A 21,432-nucleotide genomic window follows, 5' to 3' on the forward strand; every position below is an offset into this window, starting at 1 on the left:
GAACGGTCATACAAAGATCTGTGTTTGATAAACTCAGTTAAGCAAAGCATTGGAACACCTGGTCCATCCAAAGGCCTCAGTAGACAAAAGCTAACAAAAATGAGACAAGAGTATCTACTTACCAAACAGTTGGAATGTTGGAAATTACCACTAGCTGAAGAATCCAGACTTCTGACCACAATTATAGCACCCTCTAGAAACTATTGTTTTAGTCACATCATCTCCAGAAACCTTTGAGAGAGTGATGTCCAATACACTAAAAATATTCAATGTTGTATTATGCACTTGGACAACATATTACAACTAGATTCTGAAAGAGAAACATGATAAAGAGTCTGAGAAACCATAGGTCTAACACTTAATTTAAAAAACTGAGTTTGCCAAAGACACAATTACATTTATTGGCCTCATCGTGCAAGCACAGGATTTTCAGTTGAACCACGAGAAAATGAAATTTATGAGTATGTTTCTATCACCTTGGAACATCTCAGAACTTCAGAAATTCTTTGGTATGTGGGTCAAATGGAAACATTCTACTGAATTTGGCAGAAGCGGTTGAGATAGCTTTTGAGACAGGATCAACAATTTTGCTGGAACTTGGATCAGTAAAACATTACTAAAAAGATTAAACAATTCATAATCTCTTCAAAAATATGAACAAATTATAACCCACATGCTATTCTTATTTACTGGCAAAAGTCACAGTAAATGCTGGAATAGGACTGGGGACAATGTCATTTCAAGTGTAGAAATCTAAGTGAGATAGAATTGTGCCACACTATGATAGAGAAATAAACATTGGCAGGCACATGAGTTTATGAAAACATAGGATTATTTTATGTTTTATTATATTATGTTTAATACCATTTGTCCCTACCTGAACTTGAAAAATATTGCCAAGGTGTCATCCAGAATATAATAGTTCATATTGGAATTCATGAAGCATGATTCTGTTGCTAATTATGTACAGGGAAGATACCAAACCTCAGTGGATGCTCTCTCAAACATACCATCGAATGCAAATAAACAAGACAACTTCAACTTCACTGAATTGGTTGAAGCATTCAAATCGTAGCACTTATCAATTACCACAATGAAATTGCAAGAGATGAGGTAAGCCCAAAACCATGATGAAGAATGTCTTCAAATCAAGAAATGACCAGACTACACACCTGACAATATGATATGATGCTAAAATATTGAACAATGATGACCTCTCCGTCATTGAGGACTTAGTAGTTTTCAATGAGATATTAATTATACACACAAACCCTTTGGCTTGATATTCTTCAGAGTTCAACAAGTACATTTCAAAGTGTCAAACAAGGGCATAACAATTAATCTGTTGCTGAAGTATCATTCACTCTACAGAAGGAATGGTTCCAATCACATTCCTTATGTTGTGAATAACCAAGCATAACAGGAGCCATTAACAGCTCTTTCATCAGTACCTGAGAAATAAATTCTTTGAGTTCAAGTAAAATTTTTGCACTTATTGATTATTATTCAAGATGGATTGAAGGGAATTATTTGCATGATATCACAACAAAAGCAATTATCAACTCTTCAAGAGAACTTATTCCACACATTTGGTCCTGGACACTGTAGTGCCAGAAAATGAGCCACAATTTTCAAATGAGCAATTCCAGATATTTGAAAATGAATATGACTTTATTTCGAGGTTACAATTCACCTTGCTATCTTTGAGTATATAGGAAGTCTGAGAAAAAGGGGATACAAACAAACAAAGCTTTATTAAGGAAAAGTAAAGACCTCAGTTTCAATCTGAGTCATCGGTCCTTACCACTACAACATGGTTTATCACTGCCTGAGTTACTGATGGGTAAGAGATTAAGAATGCAGCTGTTTTTCCAGAGAATGACCATGAGCGGGTCAAACAGCAGAAAGAAGAACACAAGGACAACCAGGCTTTGAACTTCATCCATACACTTTGAGCTCTTGAATTACCAATGCTGAAGCTCAAGGAGAGTGTAGATTACAGACCAACAAAAAGAAGCACCGCCATTGAAAATGTCTCACCAGTGAGGTGATCTGTGGTTGAGGCAAGCCATAGTGTCACAGGAAGAAACCATAGTTAGTTAAATAGAAAGCCATTAGAAATTTAGGTTTGCTAATAGGGTAACAAAGAAGAAAAGTCTACAACAAACACTATAACTGTCCGGGAGAAAATAATTCACACCAACAGATGGAGAGCACAGAATGTCCTCAACCTCAAAAGTAGCTCAGGATGATTGCTCAAGGCAACAAAGAGACTAACCAAGAGAAGTCTGTGATTTGGGAGGGAAATATGTAAATGTATATGTAAATACAATCATGATAAAGACTTGGGAGGAGATGCACAGTAACTTCAGAAACAAGCATGAGCATATAATAATTAGATCAGTGTCACATGACTATTTGGAGAGATCTGAAAAGTGGCAAATATTTTAACCACATGTGAAGGTTCAATGTGTGTATTTCTTCAGTTGTCAATAAAGAGTTCTTCTGAAAGACTCAAGCAGCATTACTGTAATAGACGAGACAAGCCCTAATTTATCTTCTACACCTTGACCACACAGCAAAACAGTACTCAATGTTGACCTGTTCAGCAGTGCTCAATAAAAATGCAGCCCTACTTCAGGAGGAATTACTATATGATTCACAACTGAATCCATTATGGAAAGTTATTAGAAGACTGGACAGATATAGTACAAGTACCAGACATACGGAGATGGTTTGGTCACACAGAAGTATTTCAGGAGACAAAACATTCAAAGGAAAGTAGATAATTAAAACTGTTGTCTTTTGCCAGAATATATTGTCAGTAATGCAAGGGCATATGGGCAAAGAGTAAACAAGGGATGGCATGGTAGTTAGCACTGTTGCCTTAGGCAACTGTCTATGTGAAGTTTGCACATTCTTCCTGTGGCTCGTGGCTTTCCTCCCACAGTGCAAAGATGTCCAGGTGAGGTGAATTGGCCACATTAAATTGTCCATAGTGTCCAGGGATATATAAGTTAGGTGGATTAACAATGGGCAAGGCAGGGTTTCAGGGATAGGGTAAAGGTGGTTCTGTGTAGGATGCTTTTCGGAGAGTTGGTGTGGACTTGATGGACTGAATGGTCTGATTCCACACTATAGGGATTCTGTAATTCTCAAGATGCCTAACAAGGTAGGCAACAGGATCAAGAAGGTAGTGACGATGTAAGAGGCATGTCAGAGCCATCAACCACATCAACCCCAGGAAACAGTACACTCTCTCAAGAGTCCCAAGGGAACCACTTTCTAGTCAATTGTTCAATTTCAATCATCGAACAATTAATAGAAAATTTGAGTGCATTTCTCAAGGGTCCAGTGAGTGTGGCATTCAACTTGTTTGATATATTTGAAGAGATTTTGTTGGACAATTATATCCAGGGTAGCATTTTAGAAATGTGTGCCAAATGAGGCACATATAACAGCCTCTCCACTCTATCCCAGAAAGAACGGCCTTACTGAGTGGAGAGTTCACACAGTTAACACAATAGACATGAAGTGAGGTCAAACAGAACAACATCTTTGTATTGCCATGTTACAATTTATGGAACCATTTTTAGAATTGCACTTATTACGAGCAGCAGAAATTATATTCAGGAGACAGGTTTGACAACTTTGTCAAGCCATCACCTGCCCAAATTCTCAGACATACATAAGAAGCTTTTCAAAAAACAAGGGAGAATAAAAATGGAATACTACCAACCTGCAGATGTTGTACAGCCTAAAGTAGATAAAGGACAAAAGATGATGCATTCTACTCAGGGAATCTGTTTATCCCCAGAATTATCTGAAGTGTGCCATGAGTCTGGATCCTATGAGGTCACAATATTGAATAAAAGGATTTTAAGGAGAAGAAGAAGGCAGCTAAAAAAATGTACAATCATATAAACAACCAGCATTCCAATTATATCCAGACATGTCCCAGGATAAACTCAAAATATATTTTCATAACAGTCTTCCAAAATTTCAGTCAACATCTCCATGACAAAAATAATGCCAAGGCACCCAGGAGTAAGAACAACAAAGTGATAAGTTAAAATTTCCAGGGCAGAATACCATCACAAATACTGGAGTATTAGTAAACCTCTTATACATTAGACAGACTCTTAAAACAATCTCTCTTTTATAGAAATTGTTTTTGCAACCACATTAATGTGCAGATATTATTAACTCAATTTATGCAATATAATCTTTAACTTAAAAAAAGCAGATATATATGTGCCACTTTAAAAGAAAGTGTAAATGATCAATGAACAAAGGTGCAACTCAGTATGTGACCAGCAACCAGTTCATAGTATTGGTGTTGGAGCTGTTGCTGTGCTGTGAGTAGTGATTACTGAATCCCTAAAGTAGATTCATCTATTGGGCCTCCTGTCATGAGTATTTAAAGTCAGTTGGAGTATTTAAATAAGTCAAACGGACTTAGAATTGACCAATCCCATGAGATATGTGAGTTTGCATTAAGGAATTGGAAATACAATAGATAGAATAAATAACTGCATCTCCAGTAAAATTATTGTTCCAAATGTGCTCAATTTACTATTGCACAGTTGTTCAGCTGTTGAAGCAGGAAATAAGCTGTTTGCTTCAAAGACTCTGTGGCACAGTTATGAGTGGCAATATAGGATCTCATCACAGAGAAGAGCCAATGATGTTTAACTTGTTGATGCTAAAGATGATGATTTCTTGCACCAATTAAAATAGGAAATTGAAATGTTTACAGCAATTCCAAATTTCCAATAATACGATAGACAGTATGTTGTGACAAGGTGACATTGTTGGTTGGCAATCTTAGTAAATCTGAGAACACTAGGCACTAGAGATACAAGTCCTAAACATGCAAAGTGAAGCAGAAGATGCTTGAAAATATGCAGCAGACTCTAAAGCTTGCAAAGAGCAAGTTCTGACAAAGACTTTTGTTTCTGAATTATTAACTTACATTTTATGTTTACTGACACAGATCAATATACTGTTTATTTTCAGATCTAATTCTAAAATATAACTTCTGACTTCGCCTTCTACAAACAACTGTATCAATACATTTAACATACCTAATCTAACATCAGTAAAAATAGACAACACCAGCTTCCTTTAAGGAAACTCATTAAGACTGGTAAATTTCATCCTAAAATTAATATTTTTGCTGTGGTAATCTTCCTGTGCCACACTGTTAGCTGTCATTGATTAGTTATTTCTTCATCAGTTATTTTTGTCTTTTTTCTTTGTCTTTCATCACTCCTTCTGTACTAAAGATTACACCTGATAATTACTGTTTGGTATGTTCCTTTCAACAAAAAAATCCTTAAAATAATTAGCTATCTGACAGTGTTGAGTCTGATTTTGGGCAAAAATATTGGTCCCAAAAGTTTCTTTGAAACGTTTCTTTTTCTGTTTGCGTTAGATGGATTAATATTTTTCACAACTCAGTGGTTTTAATTATTTCTTAAAGTGTAGCTTGAAAAGAACAGAGCCCGTTTTTAAAAATCACATTAATAGATAGAATCCATTCAGTGAGGAAATAGGCCATTCAGCCCAACAAGTCCAAACTGACCCTCTGAAAAGCATCCCATCCAGACCCATCCCATCCTTGTAACCCTGCATTTCCCATGGTTAATGTGCCTAACCTACACATCACTGAACACCATGGGTAATTTTGCATGTGCAATCCACCCAACTTGTACATATTTGGACTGTGGAAGTAAACCAGAGTACCCAGCAGAAATCAATGCAGACATGGGGAGAATGTGCAAACTCTGCACAGACAGTCACTGAGGGTGGAATCCAACACAGGTCCCTGGCACATGTGAGGCAGCAGTGGTAATTATTGCGCCACTGTGCTGCCCCAAAGTTATAAAGTTATTTATTTTCCCAAATCTGGTGTTTCCCGACACTATCTTTCCTTAAAAAATCATAGGCTTGATTTCAAAGATTGATCTAATCTGGCAAGGTCCCCTGCATGTATGTTAATGACACACTTTGATTTTTCCTTTATTTTGTGAACAGAATTAAAATGTACTGTCTATTTGTAAGGAGTCTTAATCTGTTAATCTTTATGATGGTGCTACAGTCTAGGATCAATGTTAGAGGAAAAGCTTTTGGACTTAGATCATAGAATCCCTGTAGTGTGGGAGCAGGTCATTCTGCCCATCAAATCCACACTGACCCTCTTAAAAGCATCCCACCCAGAGACACCCCATACCACATCGCTGTAACCTTGCATTTCCCATGACGAAGCTACACATCCCGAGACACTATGAACAATTTAGCGTAGCCAATTCACCTAACCTGCACATCTTTGGACTGTGAGAGGAAACCAGAACATCCAGAGGTAAGTCATGCAGACACAGGGAGAACATGCAAACTCCACTCAGACAGTTACCAGAGGCTGGAATTGAACCTTGGTCCCTGGCATTGTGAGGCAGTAGTGCTAACCATAGAAGGAAGTTCTGTCAAAACTGACATTTCAAGATGCTGTGATCAGGATGTTTTATGAACCAGACTAAACTCCAACTGAATGTTTCAAGGAAATAACTAGACCCTAACTTTTATCTTATTTAAAGGCAATTGTAAAACACTGTGTCCAGGTACACTTCAATTGGTTATATTACTTGGCTTTAAGCAAAACACTCTATTCTACCCTACAGTTAAAATGCAAAGAAAAGAAAGAATAATTGGCATAACTTTAAATCTGTTGGAAAACTTAGCAGAGTAATAGATTATTTAACAACTAAATAGCAACTGTTCCAATGTCATAACATCCTATAAATAGACCCTTGGCAAAAGTAAAGTCAGTAAAACAAATAGTCTCACATTCGATCCTGGCAGCAGAGAGACAACCCAAACGTTTGGCTATAACATGGAGAGATGTAGCTGCTTCCCCAACTAGCTTCAAAACCCTGACAACTGCTGAAAGCTAAACTAAAACCCTGGTTCTGTGTTTGCCTGACTCCACCCATGCAGGCTCCTTCTATTGTTCCAACTTTTTAAAACAAAACGAAGGCCTCACAAGCTGTTTACATTATTGGCTTGAAAGAGACAGCTTTCCACTAATGATTCAAAACCTCTCTTCAAAAAAAACCAGGACAAAATACACCTCTTAAAGCCAGACTGTCACCACAATGCCTTTGAAGAAAAGGGATACTTAGAAATCACAAATTCTGAATTCTAAGATTCTAGTTACATAGTTGCTGGCAAGAAAATTAACTTAGTTTCAAAGCAATTTGGCAAAAAAACACATCGATGAGTTGGCTGGCCAGAGTCCCAGTGGATTGATTTTGAGATGGTTCTGATAAAAGGGGAATCACACAAAACCACTGAATTTTAATGTTCATTACAAACTGTTGTGGACCATGAATGACTTTGTTCCTGAGCCAGTAAAGGGGAACTGCTTATATTTGTCACGCAAAAAATTGTCTTGCCACTCTTAGCGATTGCTTGACTGCTTTCCCATTTTTCAGGGGACACAGATGGTTATGTAATTCTTCAGCTTATGAGGAATATTCACGGAAGCCTTCCTAAAATAGTTGGAAATTCAGAGCTAATCTTTATTGTGGCAGAGTATATTTTAGCTTGTTGTACAAATGTTCTAAATTAAATAATAAAATTGCCTTCACATTGTGCAAGACAGATCATGTTTGCATACATTGAGATTCACATGAGTGAAGATTTTCTCATTGTCTTCGACACATGGTCATCTTTTGGCATGGCAGTGATTAATCAGGTGACAGAAATTGCACTTATTTTTTATCACCCACTTGTTACAGCCACTTCTCATTTTTTAATCTTACTGTACTTGGACCATAGTATCCAACATCCATGTCCTATGAAAGAATAGAAAATCCACTTTTAAAATATGTTTTTGTTTTTAATCATGTCCACACCTTTATATAGACATGTTAATATGCTCCACATCAGAGTTTTAAATAGTCATCTTTATATGGATAAAGCTTTTGTATGATCTCATTGGAACAATCTCCACTGATGTACAGCAATACGATTATTTGCATCCTTCCACTGCAAGAATCAGATGTGACTGCTTCTCTTGATGACCCACTAAAAAATAAATCTGGCTGCCACATCTCTTGACTCAGATCACTTTTGAAGCACCAGTAAAAAAAAAGTGTTTTACATAAAGATTTAATTCTAGAATGTCGTTCTTCATAAATATGAGAAAAAAATTGATATTGATTATGAGATACACGGTGTTTACTTTTGCTGTGCATTAAGCAGAGATTTTCGACCTCTCATAAGCAGAAAGCTTAGTAAACATTATCAATTAATATGCATCTGAAAATTGGAAATAACAGACACTGTCTTTTTACTAGAATACTTACCTATACCTGAGGAATAGCTAAACCGCTGAAGCAGATAAAGGTATTAACTTGCTACGACTGTCAGTAAAGAACATTGAGTTGACAGAGGAAATGCTTCCCAGATGTCATCACTGGTTACAAGCTGAGCATTTTGGATCGACATATACTCAAAATTAAGCAATTGTAACACAACAATTTAGAAACAAGATAAGGCACAACTTTCTGAAGCCATGTGAAATTTAGCATTATTTTCAGAGAGATTGAAATTGATTTCCTGTTTTTCTTTAAATAAAGGAATAGAATAGAGAAGGGCATTGTGATGTAATGACAATATAAAAGGAACTTCAATTGTCCCAGTACCACATCCTGGGGAATATCAATGTTTAACATCCTCCAATCTGAAAAATAATGGTTTACCTCCATGATCTTGTCCCTCAGTGAACTTTGTATCCAAATGGGAAAATACATTTTAAAAAAAACCCAGCTCTATGATACAAAACAAAAACTGCTAGGAGAAAGACAAGTTGTCAGATTGAAGTAAAAAAAACAAGGGCAATTGATCCCAATACAGTACAACAGAGAGTGGATAGCAGAACCTACAGCTCACAGGAATTTATAGGAAACCAAAGCATAAATCATTTCTGGAGCAGGCTGAAAATTGTGTGCCCATCATGTAAAACTATTTGAATGACTAGGTAATCCACAGACCTCAATCACTGCCAGGACAGAACTCTGTAGGAAGATACAGAGTCAAATAGCATGAACTAAAATCATCTCAGCAACAGGAATTTCAGATGGTAATACAAACCAGTACAAAAATCACATAAAACCTGCTCTCTCATCCTTCTGGTGCTGTAATGGCCTGTCTGTCATGATCTAATAGTAAGTGCAACAGAGGGAGACAATAATGCCCCACTTAAGAGCCTCAATTGGTTCCAGGTTGGGAAAGCCATTGATAAGCCTTGACTTCATGGACTTAATCAGGGTAGGGGTGGTATGGTAGCAGGGTCCGAACCCAGCTCTGTCTCATGAAATGTCCTTCACTGCCCAGCTTGCCAGGAAAAGAGGGTTGATAAATCCTCTTTGGAGAACCGTGGAAAGCCTGCATCACCCATGGGTTAATTGCCCATTAAAGGTCCTCAGTTAGCATCAGGGGGAAGGCTACACAAAAGCCTTCTCAGGAATAGGTGGGAAGGTGGCAATGTCCCTTCTGCCAGATTAAACACCCTTTGCTATCAAATGTAACACTATGAGGCATTACATTCCACTCATGCTTACAAACATTTTAGCTGAACTCTGAAATCTTTGTCTCAAATGACTAACAGTGTGCAATGACAAATGTTGCAATGACATTAATTGCAAATTATGCAGTCAGTCCCACTCTGAATGGTATAAAGCAGACCCACAGGCAGTGAATTTCTGACATCTGGGTGAGTGTTGCTGATTATTATCCAACTGTAATTGTGCAGTTAAAGCCAAAGTTCGGGATCTGTATGCTCCTTGAAAGAGAAAGCAAAATATGTAAAAATAGCTCACATTGACATCCTACCATATAGTTTTTAATCCTGTTATTATGGAATAAAAATGTAAGTGATGATCTTTTCCTAATTTATTGCTATGAAAAGTAGATGCAGATTGGATAGTTATTTTATGCCTTCACTTCATTTAAAGGATTCGTTTTAGCACATTTTTCTTGCTTGAAGCAGGAAAGCTATGTTCTGACTTGTTATTTCTGAGCAATATGTTCCTATTTAGAGCATATGGAGAGTTGGCAGCATGCATCTATAGGCTATACTATGAAAACAAAACATTATACAAGGTCATACAAAGAGCATGACAATGCTGGAAACATCCCGAGTTATTTCAGCTCATTTCAAAGAGTTTGCGAGTACATGGTGACCTCGAATACAATGACATGCCCCACTTGTCATTGTAGAATAGTACGGTGTATTTGTTGTTAAAACTATATTCACACGTGCAGGTTCACTTCTAGAAGTGTTCCACAAAATTTTAGTATTGTTTAACTTTGGAGCCTTCCTGATATGGATATTAAATTGGGATGTGGGTTAAAATACTAACATTTTGCAACTATTAAATTTGGTCAATAATTGAAATTTGGCATTTACAATTTGAATGTGTCAACTTACGGTGTGACCAATCAAGTAAGTAGAGCCACAAATTCATTCAAACGGTTGATTATTTTACATCTGAAATGGAATCACTGCTTATTCAGACATTATAAGACAAAGACCAGGAGTGACTGCCCTTGAGGTCTAGGCAGCTTTTCACCAAGTAAGCCATCAAAGAGCCCAAACCAAACTAGACTCAACAGAAATTGGGGTAAATTCTCCACTGGTCAGAGTCATTTCCAGCAAAAAGTGACTTATCACAACCTTAACTCATCTTAATCCAAAGACAACATTACAGGGTTATTCAGATTAAATTTCAAGCCCCAGCTATTTTCAGCTTCTTCCTCATTATAGCTTCTGTTACGTGGCTAAAAATGGGGATATTCACTGTGCAATGTTCTGTATCATTTGCAACTCCTTAGATACTGAAGCAGTCCATGTCCACGTGCAGCAAGACCTGGATAACACCCAACCTTCGGCTGATAAGTCACAAGTACCCTTCATGTCACACAATTACCAGGCAACAAATCAAAGAAAATCTTACCATCTCTCGTTGCCATGCAATGACATTTCCATTGCTGATTCCTGAACAATCAACATCCTGAGTGTCATCATTACTCAGCGATTGACCTGGATCAACCATTTAAATCTGTAGCTAAATCATAGACTGGTAATTCTGAGGTGAGTAATTCACCTCTTGACTCATAAATCCTGCTGCCAGCTATGAGGGGTGACCTTATAGAGGTTTATAAAATCATGAGGGGCATTGATAGGGAAAATAGACAAGGTCTTTTCCCTGGGTGGAGGAGTCTAGAACCAAAGGCATAGGTTTAGGGTGAATGGGGAAAATTTTAAAAGGGACCTGGGGGACAACTTTTTCACACAGAGAGTGATGCGTGTACGGAAAGAACTGCCAGGGGAAATGGTGGTGGCTTGGACAATTACAAGATTTAAAAGGCACCTGGGTGGGTATATAAATAGGAAGAGTTTAGAGAGCTATGGGCCACGCGTGGCAAATGTGACTGAATTAATTTAGGATATCAGGCATGGACAAATTTGACCAAAGGGTCTGTTTCTGTGCTATAATCCCTATGACACTATGACTTTGCGTGTCACATTATGAAACCATCTAAGTAAAACAAAACGTGAGCAAGTACTGTGGTTTGATGTGTTAAAAAGCAATATTGATTAAAACTTTTCATCATTGTACTAGCTTCCCACTGTCAGACAATCTGAATTGCCTTCTTCATATTGATTATCTTTTAGTACATTACTTCCCTTCATCACATTTTTGTTTTTATTTTCCATTCTTTTGTCTTGTGCTCTCTGCACACAGGCTGAATTGCTGACCTGTAGCCAGACTTTCATAGATTGCCAGAAGCAAGAAAGCACAATCATGATGGTTGCCTTGACAATTTCCCAAACTCCTCTTGTCTTGAAACAGCAGTTCCATTTTCACTAAGCATTTCCAAACTGGGCGGCTCTCAGATTAGGAGCTCAACAGGTCAAAAGATTATCTTGCTATTACATGACACTTTGCCTTAGTGCTCAACTGAGTTTAATCACTAGCCAATATACTTCTGTTGAATTTAGAACAATTGAAGTTTTGTTTTAATTTTGTTTCTTTTGCCACTGTGACGAATGGCTTCTGTAAGACTTACTAGGTCTCTGCTGAAATTGGGCAAGGGACCTGCTTCTTGTTGTCTTCCAAGTTAACTATGAATCTGACCACTGGGAGATACATAGGTCTCTAATAGATGATCGTTGAAGTTCTCCTTCTTCTCTGAACTGATGTGACCTCCAAATCTCACTGTGAAATACTCTTAAGCGATTGCAAGTTGGAATAATGAGTATTTTGTTTTCCATGCTTTGATAAATGGTATTGTTGATAATGTCACTTCACTGACCTAATATACACTAATAATCCGACCTAGTCAGCTATTGCATTCTTTTCACATGCTGTTGCTTCTCACTGCTTACCGCTTATCTCTAAACTTTGTACAGTGCTGTACACCACAGGAGTTTTTCACCAGTAAATCCTGAGCTGCATTTGGAATATAGCCAATGACTGGCTTTGTTAAGGACATTCATTTCCTTGGATTCACCGTATCATTACCTATTCCAGTATTTGTAAATCAGATCCCTTATTCTATTTTAATTATTTTGCTGCACTTGCAGAACGAGCTGTTAAATGGATCGCCAGCATCCACTGGTAAAACTGTGCAAGGACTTCTCTCTCCAGTCACTAAATGTGATAACATTTTTTTCCCTTCTCCAACATTTCCTCATTTTTATGGCTTTCTGACTTTTCCATTGCTCTGCTTTATATCATCTCATTCAATTTACTGAATGCTTCCTTTTAGGAAGTGATATTCCTGTCATAATAACAGTTTATATATTGACCATTTCAGAGAGACAGAGGTGAAAGATAAAGAAGATAAGACAGGAAATTCCAAGGCTTGGTTGTCTGTTCAAAGAAAGACAAAGCATAAGAAATTTCAAAGATACTGGTTAACATAACTGAAGAATATAGAGAAATGACAGTATAAAAAGTAAATGAGAGAGGTTGGTTATATAAAAGAGTTAAGCAAAGAACACAATAATTAACAAGAGTGGTATTAATAATGAAAGTGGGAAATAATATTCTCAGGTTGATGAGGAAGTGTAATGGAGGTGGGAATAAGACCAAGAATGTCAGAAAAAAACTTGTATTGAGAACCATGTGATGGAAACGGTACTTCAAAGCCAGAATGAACAAAAGCAAAATAGTGAAATAAATGAACAATCGAGGAAACCCATTGAGAACAAGTAGAAAGAGTTGAAAAAAGTCATTTTAATAGATCAAGAAAAGTCAGTGTCATAATGGAGCAAGTCAGCACCACATTTTCTTTTCCTGTATGCTGGTTTATTTTTGTAATCATACTTGAAGTCAAGTTATTTTTATTTTGTGATTTTCCATTTGCAGATATGTATATCAGTGAATATACCAGGAATTGTAAGTTGGTTCCATGATTTTAGACTTGTTTATATTATATTTTTTTGGACAAGGGGACTAAAGACAGATTTGTACTGACTGCAATTTTAATTTTGTTTTGTTGGGTAGTATCCCTCTTTCCCAGCAGGTGGCAGTATTTCCCTATCACTTAGCATTGAACGCAAGCTTTGTATTAATTCTGAAAACAATTTTTCCATATAAATGTAATCTTTATGTTTCTTCCTTTAGAGCAAATAGAAACCACTGTGCATTCAAAAAAAAGAGGTCAGTATCTGGGCACTTTTCTCTGCAAAACAAGATATCCTTTTGGGAATATTTAGAATCAAGTGTCCTTCATGCTATTTTAATGAGTACTGGCTGTCCAGATTGCATGGTGTCATGTTATTTATGTAAATGATAAGCCGTGTGGATGAACTCGCTACTTGAAATGGAAAATGCTGCTTTCAGGATGTCCCACTGAAATGTTTGAATCACTTCACTTCAGACTGGAGTGAAAAAAGAAATCGATTGAAAATCCCAGGAAGTAGTGCTGTGTCCATGGAAACTGCAGTGTTTCAAATTTGGTGAAACTGGTTGGAAAGATTAGCAACTGAGCTGCATCAAAGGGCTTGTGCCTTTGAAGCATAAATGCATTTGTTAAGTTGGGAATGCTGTTCACTGACATGTGGAGAGCAGCAGTGAAAGTGCACTGGTCCTCTTAGGCATCTTGTGCTGACTCCAGTTGGATTGAATCTACCAGCATTGAGATTTTCTTCTGAACTGAATAATTTAAAATTCTTCTGTACACAAGGTGGTCAGTGTCTGATTCCTGTGGATATTACAGCCTTTGTGGCTGCACTTCATTTCATTGATTGTTACTAAATCGCATGCATCATTGAGCCAGCAGCAAGAAAAATTTGTTTTTTCAAGTGTTTGTAAATCATCTTAAAATGTTCTTTGCAATGAAATAAAGCTTCAGAAAGGCTGATTGAAATATTCAACAGACCAAATTGAGAGTTTAAGCTCACTGTAAGGGAAGGGATGTGCAAATCGATTGCCCCCTTAATTGTGGTCTGCCTCCAGGCCATGACAAGATGCCAGTTACAAATCCAGCACATCAGAGAGTGAGAGAAATCAATGCTTCACTTCCACTGGATTTACATGATGTAGGTGGCTGTGGAGAAGGAGCATTTGGTGCATTCATTATGTTTCAGGAATATTGTGACTAATCGATACAGCCAGAAACAATGTCTTATCAACACATTGAATGGTATTTTGATTTCATTTCATAAGTTTTATTGTTGGTCCTATTGAAATTGGGTTCTATATTGCAATTTTTTTCATTGTTTATGCATCCTGAAAACAAAGGGGGATGTGCAGACCAGTGTCGTCTTCATGTTACAATAAGAAAAAGCAGCAGATTGGCTAAAGGCCAGACCACTAGGCCTGTTAATTGGATTTGGGGCTTCTATGCTGTCCATGTTATTTAATTTATCATTGTACTGCAAGGTTCTGTATTTAATTTGCTTTTAAAGTCCAATCACGTGAATGATGTGATTGTTCATGTGAAAAATATAAAACAGAATTTTGATTGAGAGAAAAGGCATCTGCTTGAATTTTTGGAGCATATGGTTTTCTTTTCAAAAATAGCAAGTGACTTATTCTATAATATCTGTTTTCATTAAAGGAAAATACATTACTGTGGCATTTGAATGTAGCCATTGAACCGATGTTTAATACAAATGACCTTACAGTATGTTAACCAGTGCATTACCAGACAAAAATGAACACCTCAAAGCATATAGACTCAAAATACTTTTTGGATTTTCCTAGCCCTTCAAACAGTAGGAAGCTCCTTATTCCATTTGCAAAATAGATCTTCCACAATTCAATCACCTAGGCTGCATGGGTTTCCAAGTCACCAGCAGTTTCATCTGTGTACATTTGTTTAGAAGGTGTGAATTGTACCTTTTATTTCTGAATTCTGTAATTTAACTGCTGGCTGGAAGCTTTTGGCTTGTGTGGATGCACTAAAGGTTGAAACTCTCTTATGACCAAGTTGGCAGAGATTTGCATTTTTTTTCAGCTCAGTGAGAGCAAGGAGCAGCCCTCAAAATGAGCAGTGTTGTTGTCTCATTTATATTGCAATGTTGGAGAATGCCAGGTGGAAATACAATTTGGCTTCTGCAACACCAAATAGATCTCCTGCATTCGTGCATTCTTGGAATCTAACTTCTGCAATTATTGACCAATTAAACCGGAGCTAGAATTGAGATAATATGGTGCAGTTCAAAATAATATGAAATCGTCATGGTTTTGGCATGTGGTAAGTTGATATTCATGTATCATATTTTGTTTTCTTTTGGTTTCATACCAGGCAATGTGATAATGCACTTCACTGGGGAGTGATAGGATCCTGTTGCCAATAACTTTGAAGCGAGCTGCTAATCTAATTCAAATGCAGCAAAGACAAATAAACACATTGAATTAAATTATTCTCCTTTTGGGTATTTATAACAGGTAACTACTGTGTAAGGTAAGCAGAGACATGAGAACCTTTCACCTGTCTGGGAATGCTGGATAATACAAGGCACTTCAGAAAAAGGAGCTAGTGGAGGTGATTAACACAAACCTCATTTGATAACAATCAAGAAGCAGGAGTTGACCATTCATGCTCTCATGTCTCCTTTGGTATTCAAAACCGTCATGGCTGATCTGATTGTTACTTAAAATCTTGACATTTAGATTAGATTCCCTACAGTATGGAAACGGGCCCTTCGACCCTCCGAAGAGTAACCCACCCAGACCCATTCCCCTACCCTATATTTACCCCTGACAAATGCACCTAACACTATAAGCAATTTAGCATGGCCAATTCACCTGACCTGTACATCTTTGGACTGGGGGAGGAAACCGGAGCACCCGAAACAAATGTGCAAACTCCACACAGACAGCTGCCTGAGGTGGGAATCAAACCCGGGTCCCTGGAGCTCTGAGGCAGCAATGCTCACCACTGAGCCATCGTGCTGCCCCATTCTTGGCTGCATTTAATAACCATTTATCTCTCCAATCTGCAGGCACCCTGCCTCTATTCCTAACTTTTGCCCAAAATGTCAATTTTCCTGCTCCTCGTATGCTGCCTGACCTGCTGTGCTTTTCCAGCACCACTCTAATCTAGACTCTGGTTTCCAGCATCTGCAGTCCTTGTTTTTACCTAGCTATAACCGTTCACTCCCTTGATTTAAAAAAAAGTCTGTCTACTTCAACCTTAAAATATTCAAAGATTCTACTTCCAATATTTCAGGAAGACAGTTTGAAAGAATGTCCACCCTCTGAGAGAAAAGAAAAGCCCCATCTCTGATTGTTAAACGCTGATTCTTCTGCAACAAGAAAGATCTTGTCAAGAATGCTCAGGATTTTATATTTCCAATCTTTCTACACAAGACCATCTCTATGAAGATAATAAATTATAATTATTTATCAATAATTCCAGATATTAATCCAGTAAACTTTCTCTGAACTGCTTCCAATGCGTTTATATCCTTAAATAATATGACCAATACTGTCTACAGAACTCCAGATGTGGTCCCACCAGTCTTCTGTTTAAGTGAAAAAGACCCTCCCTACCTTTGTGTTTGATTCCTCTTGTGATATGCGATGTTATAGTATTAGATTTCCTCATTACTTGTTGGACCTAGAAACTAGCTTTTAGCAACTCATGTATTAGCTCATTCAAATCCCTCTGCAACTCCGAGCTTTATAATTTCATGCCATTTCGATAGAACACCTTTATTTTTATTCTTCCTGTCAAAATGGACAATGTCACATTTCCTACATTACACAGTTAGTTCTACTATAATGTGGTAGCTCCACTCTCATGTAATCCCCTGTTATAAGAAAATCATGTAATAGCAGCACCATTTAAACAAATGGGGCCAACATTGCACTTTAGAAACAGTGTCCCCAATTTGTCAATTCCATGACAGTGAATTCGTGTTAACGAAACGTACCTTATCGCAGAACGACCTGTACTCCATTTGTCAGATCTTTGCCCAAATACCTAATCTATTTCTCTCTGTAGTATCCTTATTCCTCTCAATTTCCCAGCTGTCTTTGTGTTCCCAGCACATTTAGCAGCCACTACTTCCTGTCAGCCAGCTCAAATTCTGTCCAGAGCAAAATGTTCAACCCGACACCCAACACCTGAGCTTTACTTTTCTCAATGACATTTGTCTGGGCATTTTATCAAATGTCAAACAGAAATCAAATTAGAGTAGACCTTCATCAAACACACATATTACATCCTTAAAGAATCCCCTGTGGTGATAAGCAAGATGGTGGCAGAGTAAAACACTACAGTCGACACTCCTCTGCTAAGTCCGTTCTTTCTCTTTTTTACCCTTCTCATTTTTCCTCCTTTTCTGTAGTTTCTTCTTCAATTTTGACTTGAACTAAAATGGGGGAGCTGAGGACGGGGAGGGGAATCGAGTCCCATGGTATGTACAAGGAGGGGAATCATGTCCCAGGGTGGATGATGGGGAGGGGAATCGAGTCCCAGGACGGGGAGGGGAATCGTGTCCCAGGGTGGAGGAAGGAGAGGGGAATCGAGTCCCATGGTATGTACAAGGAGGGGAATCATGTCCCAGGGTGGATGATGGGGAGGGGAATCGAGTCCCAGGACGGGGAGGGGAATCGTGTCCCAGGGTGGAGGAAGGAGAGGGGAATCGAGTCCCATGGTATGTACAAGGAGGGGAATCATGTCCCAGGGTGGAGGACGGGGAGGGGAATCGAGTCCCAGGGCGGAGGAGGGGGAGGGGAATCGTGTCCCAGGGCGGAGGAGGGGGAGGGGAATCGAGTCCCAGGGCGGAGGACGGGGAGGGGAATCGAGTCCCAGGACGGAGGACGGGGAGGGGAATCGAGTCCCAGGACGGAGGACGGGGAGGGGAATCGAGTCCCAGGGCGGAGGACGGGGAGGGGAATCGAGTCCCAGGGCGGAGGACGGGGAGGGGAATCGAGTCCCAGGGCGGAGGAGGTGGAGGGGAATCGTGTCCCAGGGCGGAGGACGGGGAGGGGAATCGAGTCCCAGGGCGGAGGACGGGGAGGGGAATCGAGTCCCAGGGCGGAGGACAGGGAGGGGAATCGAGTCCCAGGGCGGAGGACGGGGAGGGGAATCGAGTCCCAGGGCGGAGGAGGGGGAGGGGAATCGAGTCCCGGGACGGGGAGGGGAATCGTGTCCCAGGGCGGAGGACGGGGAGGGGAATCGAGTCCCAGGGCGGAGGACGGGGAGGGGAATCGAGTCCCAGGGCGGAGGACGGGGAGGGGAATCGAGTCCCAGGGCGGAGGAGGGGGAGGGGAATCGAGTCCCAGGGCGGAGGAGGGGGAGGGGAATCGAGTCCCAGGGCAGAGGAGGGGGAGGGGAATCGAGTCCCGGGACGGGGAGGGGAATCGTGTCCCAGGGCGGAGGACGGGGAGGGGAATCGTGTCCCAGGGCGGAGGACGGGGAGGGGAATCGAGTCCCAGGGCGGAGGACGGGGAGGTGAATCGAGTCCCAGGGCGGAGGACGGGGAGGGGAATCGAGTCCCAGGGCGGAGGACGGGGAGGGGAATCGTGTCCCAGGGCGGAGGACGGGGAGGGGAATCGTGTCCCAGGGTGGAGGAGGGGGAGGGGAATCGAGTCCCGGGACGGGGAGGGGAATCGTGTCCCAGTGAAAACGTACCTTGGAGCAGCTGAAAGCTGGTGCGGAGCAGAATGTAGGATTGAAATGTAACGAAGACAGTGTTCGACTGGGGTCTAGCACAAGTGGAGGAGAAAGTGAGGACTGCAGATGCTGGAGATCAGAGCTGAAAATGTGTTGCTGGAAAAGCGCAGCAGGTCAGGCAGCATCTTGGATGCTGCCTGACCTGCTGTGCTTTTCCAGCAACACATTTTCAGCTCTAGCACAAGTAGTCAGACTACGTGTGGAAGCCCTTGCACTCAGCTACTGCTAATGTTTATTTGTAATTTGTTTATCTGACTGTAATATATATCCAAACTTTTGACTATATCATATTTCTAACTTCTATTCTGAATCACTGTAAAGTAATGCAACTAATTTTCTTTTCTATTCCTGTTTTGTATCACACATTTGCACCTGGGTACTTGTACCTAAGATGGCGCCATAAGAAGCGACATTGTAAAATCTTTCACTGTACCCCTGTAATTCTGTGCTTGAGTACACGTGGCAATAAAGGATATTGTTTGATTACCTTGAACTTATCTCAGTCCCTGTTTAAACATTTTCAATAATACACCTAATAATTTCACTGTGACAGATGTTAATCTAACTGGCCTGTAGCTTCCGGTTTGATCGCACCTTCTCCAAACTGAGGAGGTTTTGCAAAATTAAAACCAACACATCAACTATCTTACTGACCACTTGTCTCTGGACCCTAATTTGGTGTCTATCATAACCTGGGCACCTGCCTGCACTCAGCATCTTATTCACTCAGTACCACTTCTCTGGTAACTGGGGCTTTCCTGCGTTCCTACTTCTCATCTATCTCCTGATTTATTATTGTTGCTGAAACGTTACTTGTATCATTGATAACTAGAAAACCCTGGCCATATTTCTTGAATAAAAACAAAATACAGCAGAAACTGGAAATCTATGGCAGAGAAACTGCTGAGAAGCTCAGCCAGTTTGGCAGCATATGTGGAGAAAGAAACACAGTTAATGTTTTGAGTCCAGTATAACATTTCTTCAGAACTTTCTATTCCAAATGCTGTGTACATTCATTCACAAATGACTTTTGTTTTATATTTTTATTCTTCCGATAACTTCTAGTCTTATCTGTTAGTTTGCTCTATTGTTTATTAACTCATTGAGGGACGTGGGCATCATTGGTTGGTCCAACATTTATTGCCCATCCCAAGTTGCCCAAGAAAAAGCAGTTTGTACTCCCTATCCCTTACTGTAGCAATTTGTTTATTATTTCCTGCATTTAGACTGTGCTTTTGGTCTTGATTCTGCATTTTGATTTATCACATCTTCTGAAAATTGATTCCTTTCTCCTACTCTTAAGTTGAAAGTACTGTCTAATTCCCTATATCGTTGGCAAGAGTAATGGCATCAGTACAGTTCAAGTGGTACAATTTTGACTTTCCCCAGTGGAAGTGCCAGTGCCACATTAACTGGAAACCATTTCTCCCACACAGGTCTTTGAGCCATGCATTCATCTCTTTAATTTGTCTAACAGCAATTTAAACATGGCTTAGGTAATCACACATGTTCTCTTTCCTTTCTTAATAGAGTCATACAGTATAGAAACAGGCCCAACTCATTCCATGCTGACCTGGGCGTTTCCCAAAACTAAACTAGTCCCCCTTGCTGGGCCCATATCCCACTGAACCCTTCCTATTCATGTACTTGGCCAAATGTCTATTAAATGTTGTAATTGTACCCCTATCTACCAATTCCTCTGGTAGCTAATTCCACATATGAACCACCCTCTGTGTGAAAAAGTTGCTTCTCATGTCTATTTTAAATCTTTCTCCTCCTTATGCCCCCTAGTTTTGAACTCCTCCACCCTCGGGAAACAATCTTTGCTCATCACCTTATCTGTGCTGCTCCTGATTTTATAAATCTCGATAATGTCACTCCTCAATCCCCTATGCTCCAGTGAAAACGTCCAAGCCTCTCTGGCCTACCCTTGTAACTCAAACCCCTCCAGTCCTGGCAACGTCCTTGTATATCTTTTCTGAACCCTTACCAATTTAATACAATCATTCCTCTTGCAAAGCAACCAGAACTGCGCACAGTACTCCAGAAGTGACCTCACCAATGTCCTATAAAACCATAAACACGATGACCCAACTCCTCACCTCAGTGTTATGAGCAATGAAGGCAGGCATGGCAAATGCCTTCTTAACCATCCTGTCGACCTGTGACACAAATTTCAAAGAACTGTGTACCTGAACCCTTACGTCTCTCTGTTTCGACAAC

At 39.6% G+C, this 21,432-nt stretch overlaps 1 protein-coding gene across 4 annotated transcripts in view; it reads left to right on the plus strand.

Moving 5' to 3' along the window:
• Window positions 1-21,432, plus strand: part of LOC140486218 (limbic system-associated membrane protein-like) — an 884,602-nt gene that overhangs the window by 807,120 nt on the left and 56,050 nt on the right. For 2 of the 4 annotated variants that reach the window (XM_072585049.1, XM_072585051.1), the window contains one exon: window positions 13,701-13,736. The exons of the other annotated variants lie outside the window; for them this stretch is intronic. In XM_072585049.1, the coding sequence (XP_072441150.1) occupies window positions 13,701-13,736 (36 nt within the window). The remainder of the gene's footprint in view (window positions 1-13,700; window positions 13,737-21,432) is intronic. 4 annotated transcript variants of the gene reach the window in all.

The sequence above is a fragment of the Chiloscyllium punctatum genome, chromosome 15, assembly GCF_047496795.1.
Source record: "Chiloscyllium punctatum isolate Juve2018m chromosome 15, sChiPun1.3, whole genome shotgun sequence".
NCBI classification, from domain to species: domain Eukaryota; kingdom Metazoa; phylum Chordata; class Chondrichthyes; order Orectolobiformes; family Hemiscylliidae; genus Chiloscyllium; species Chiloscyllium punctatum.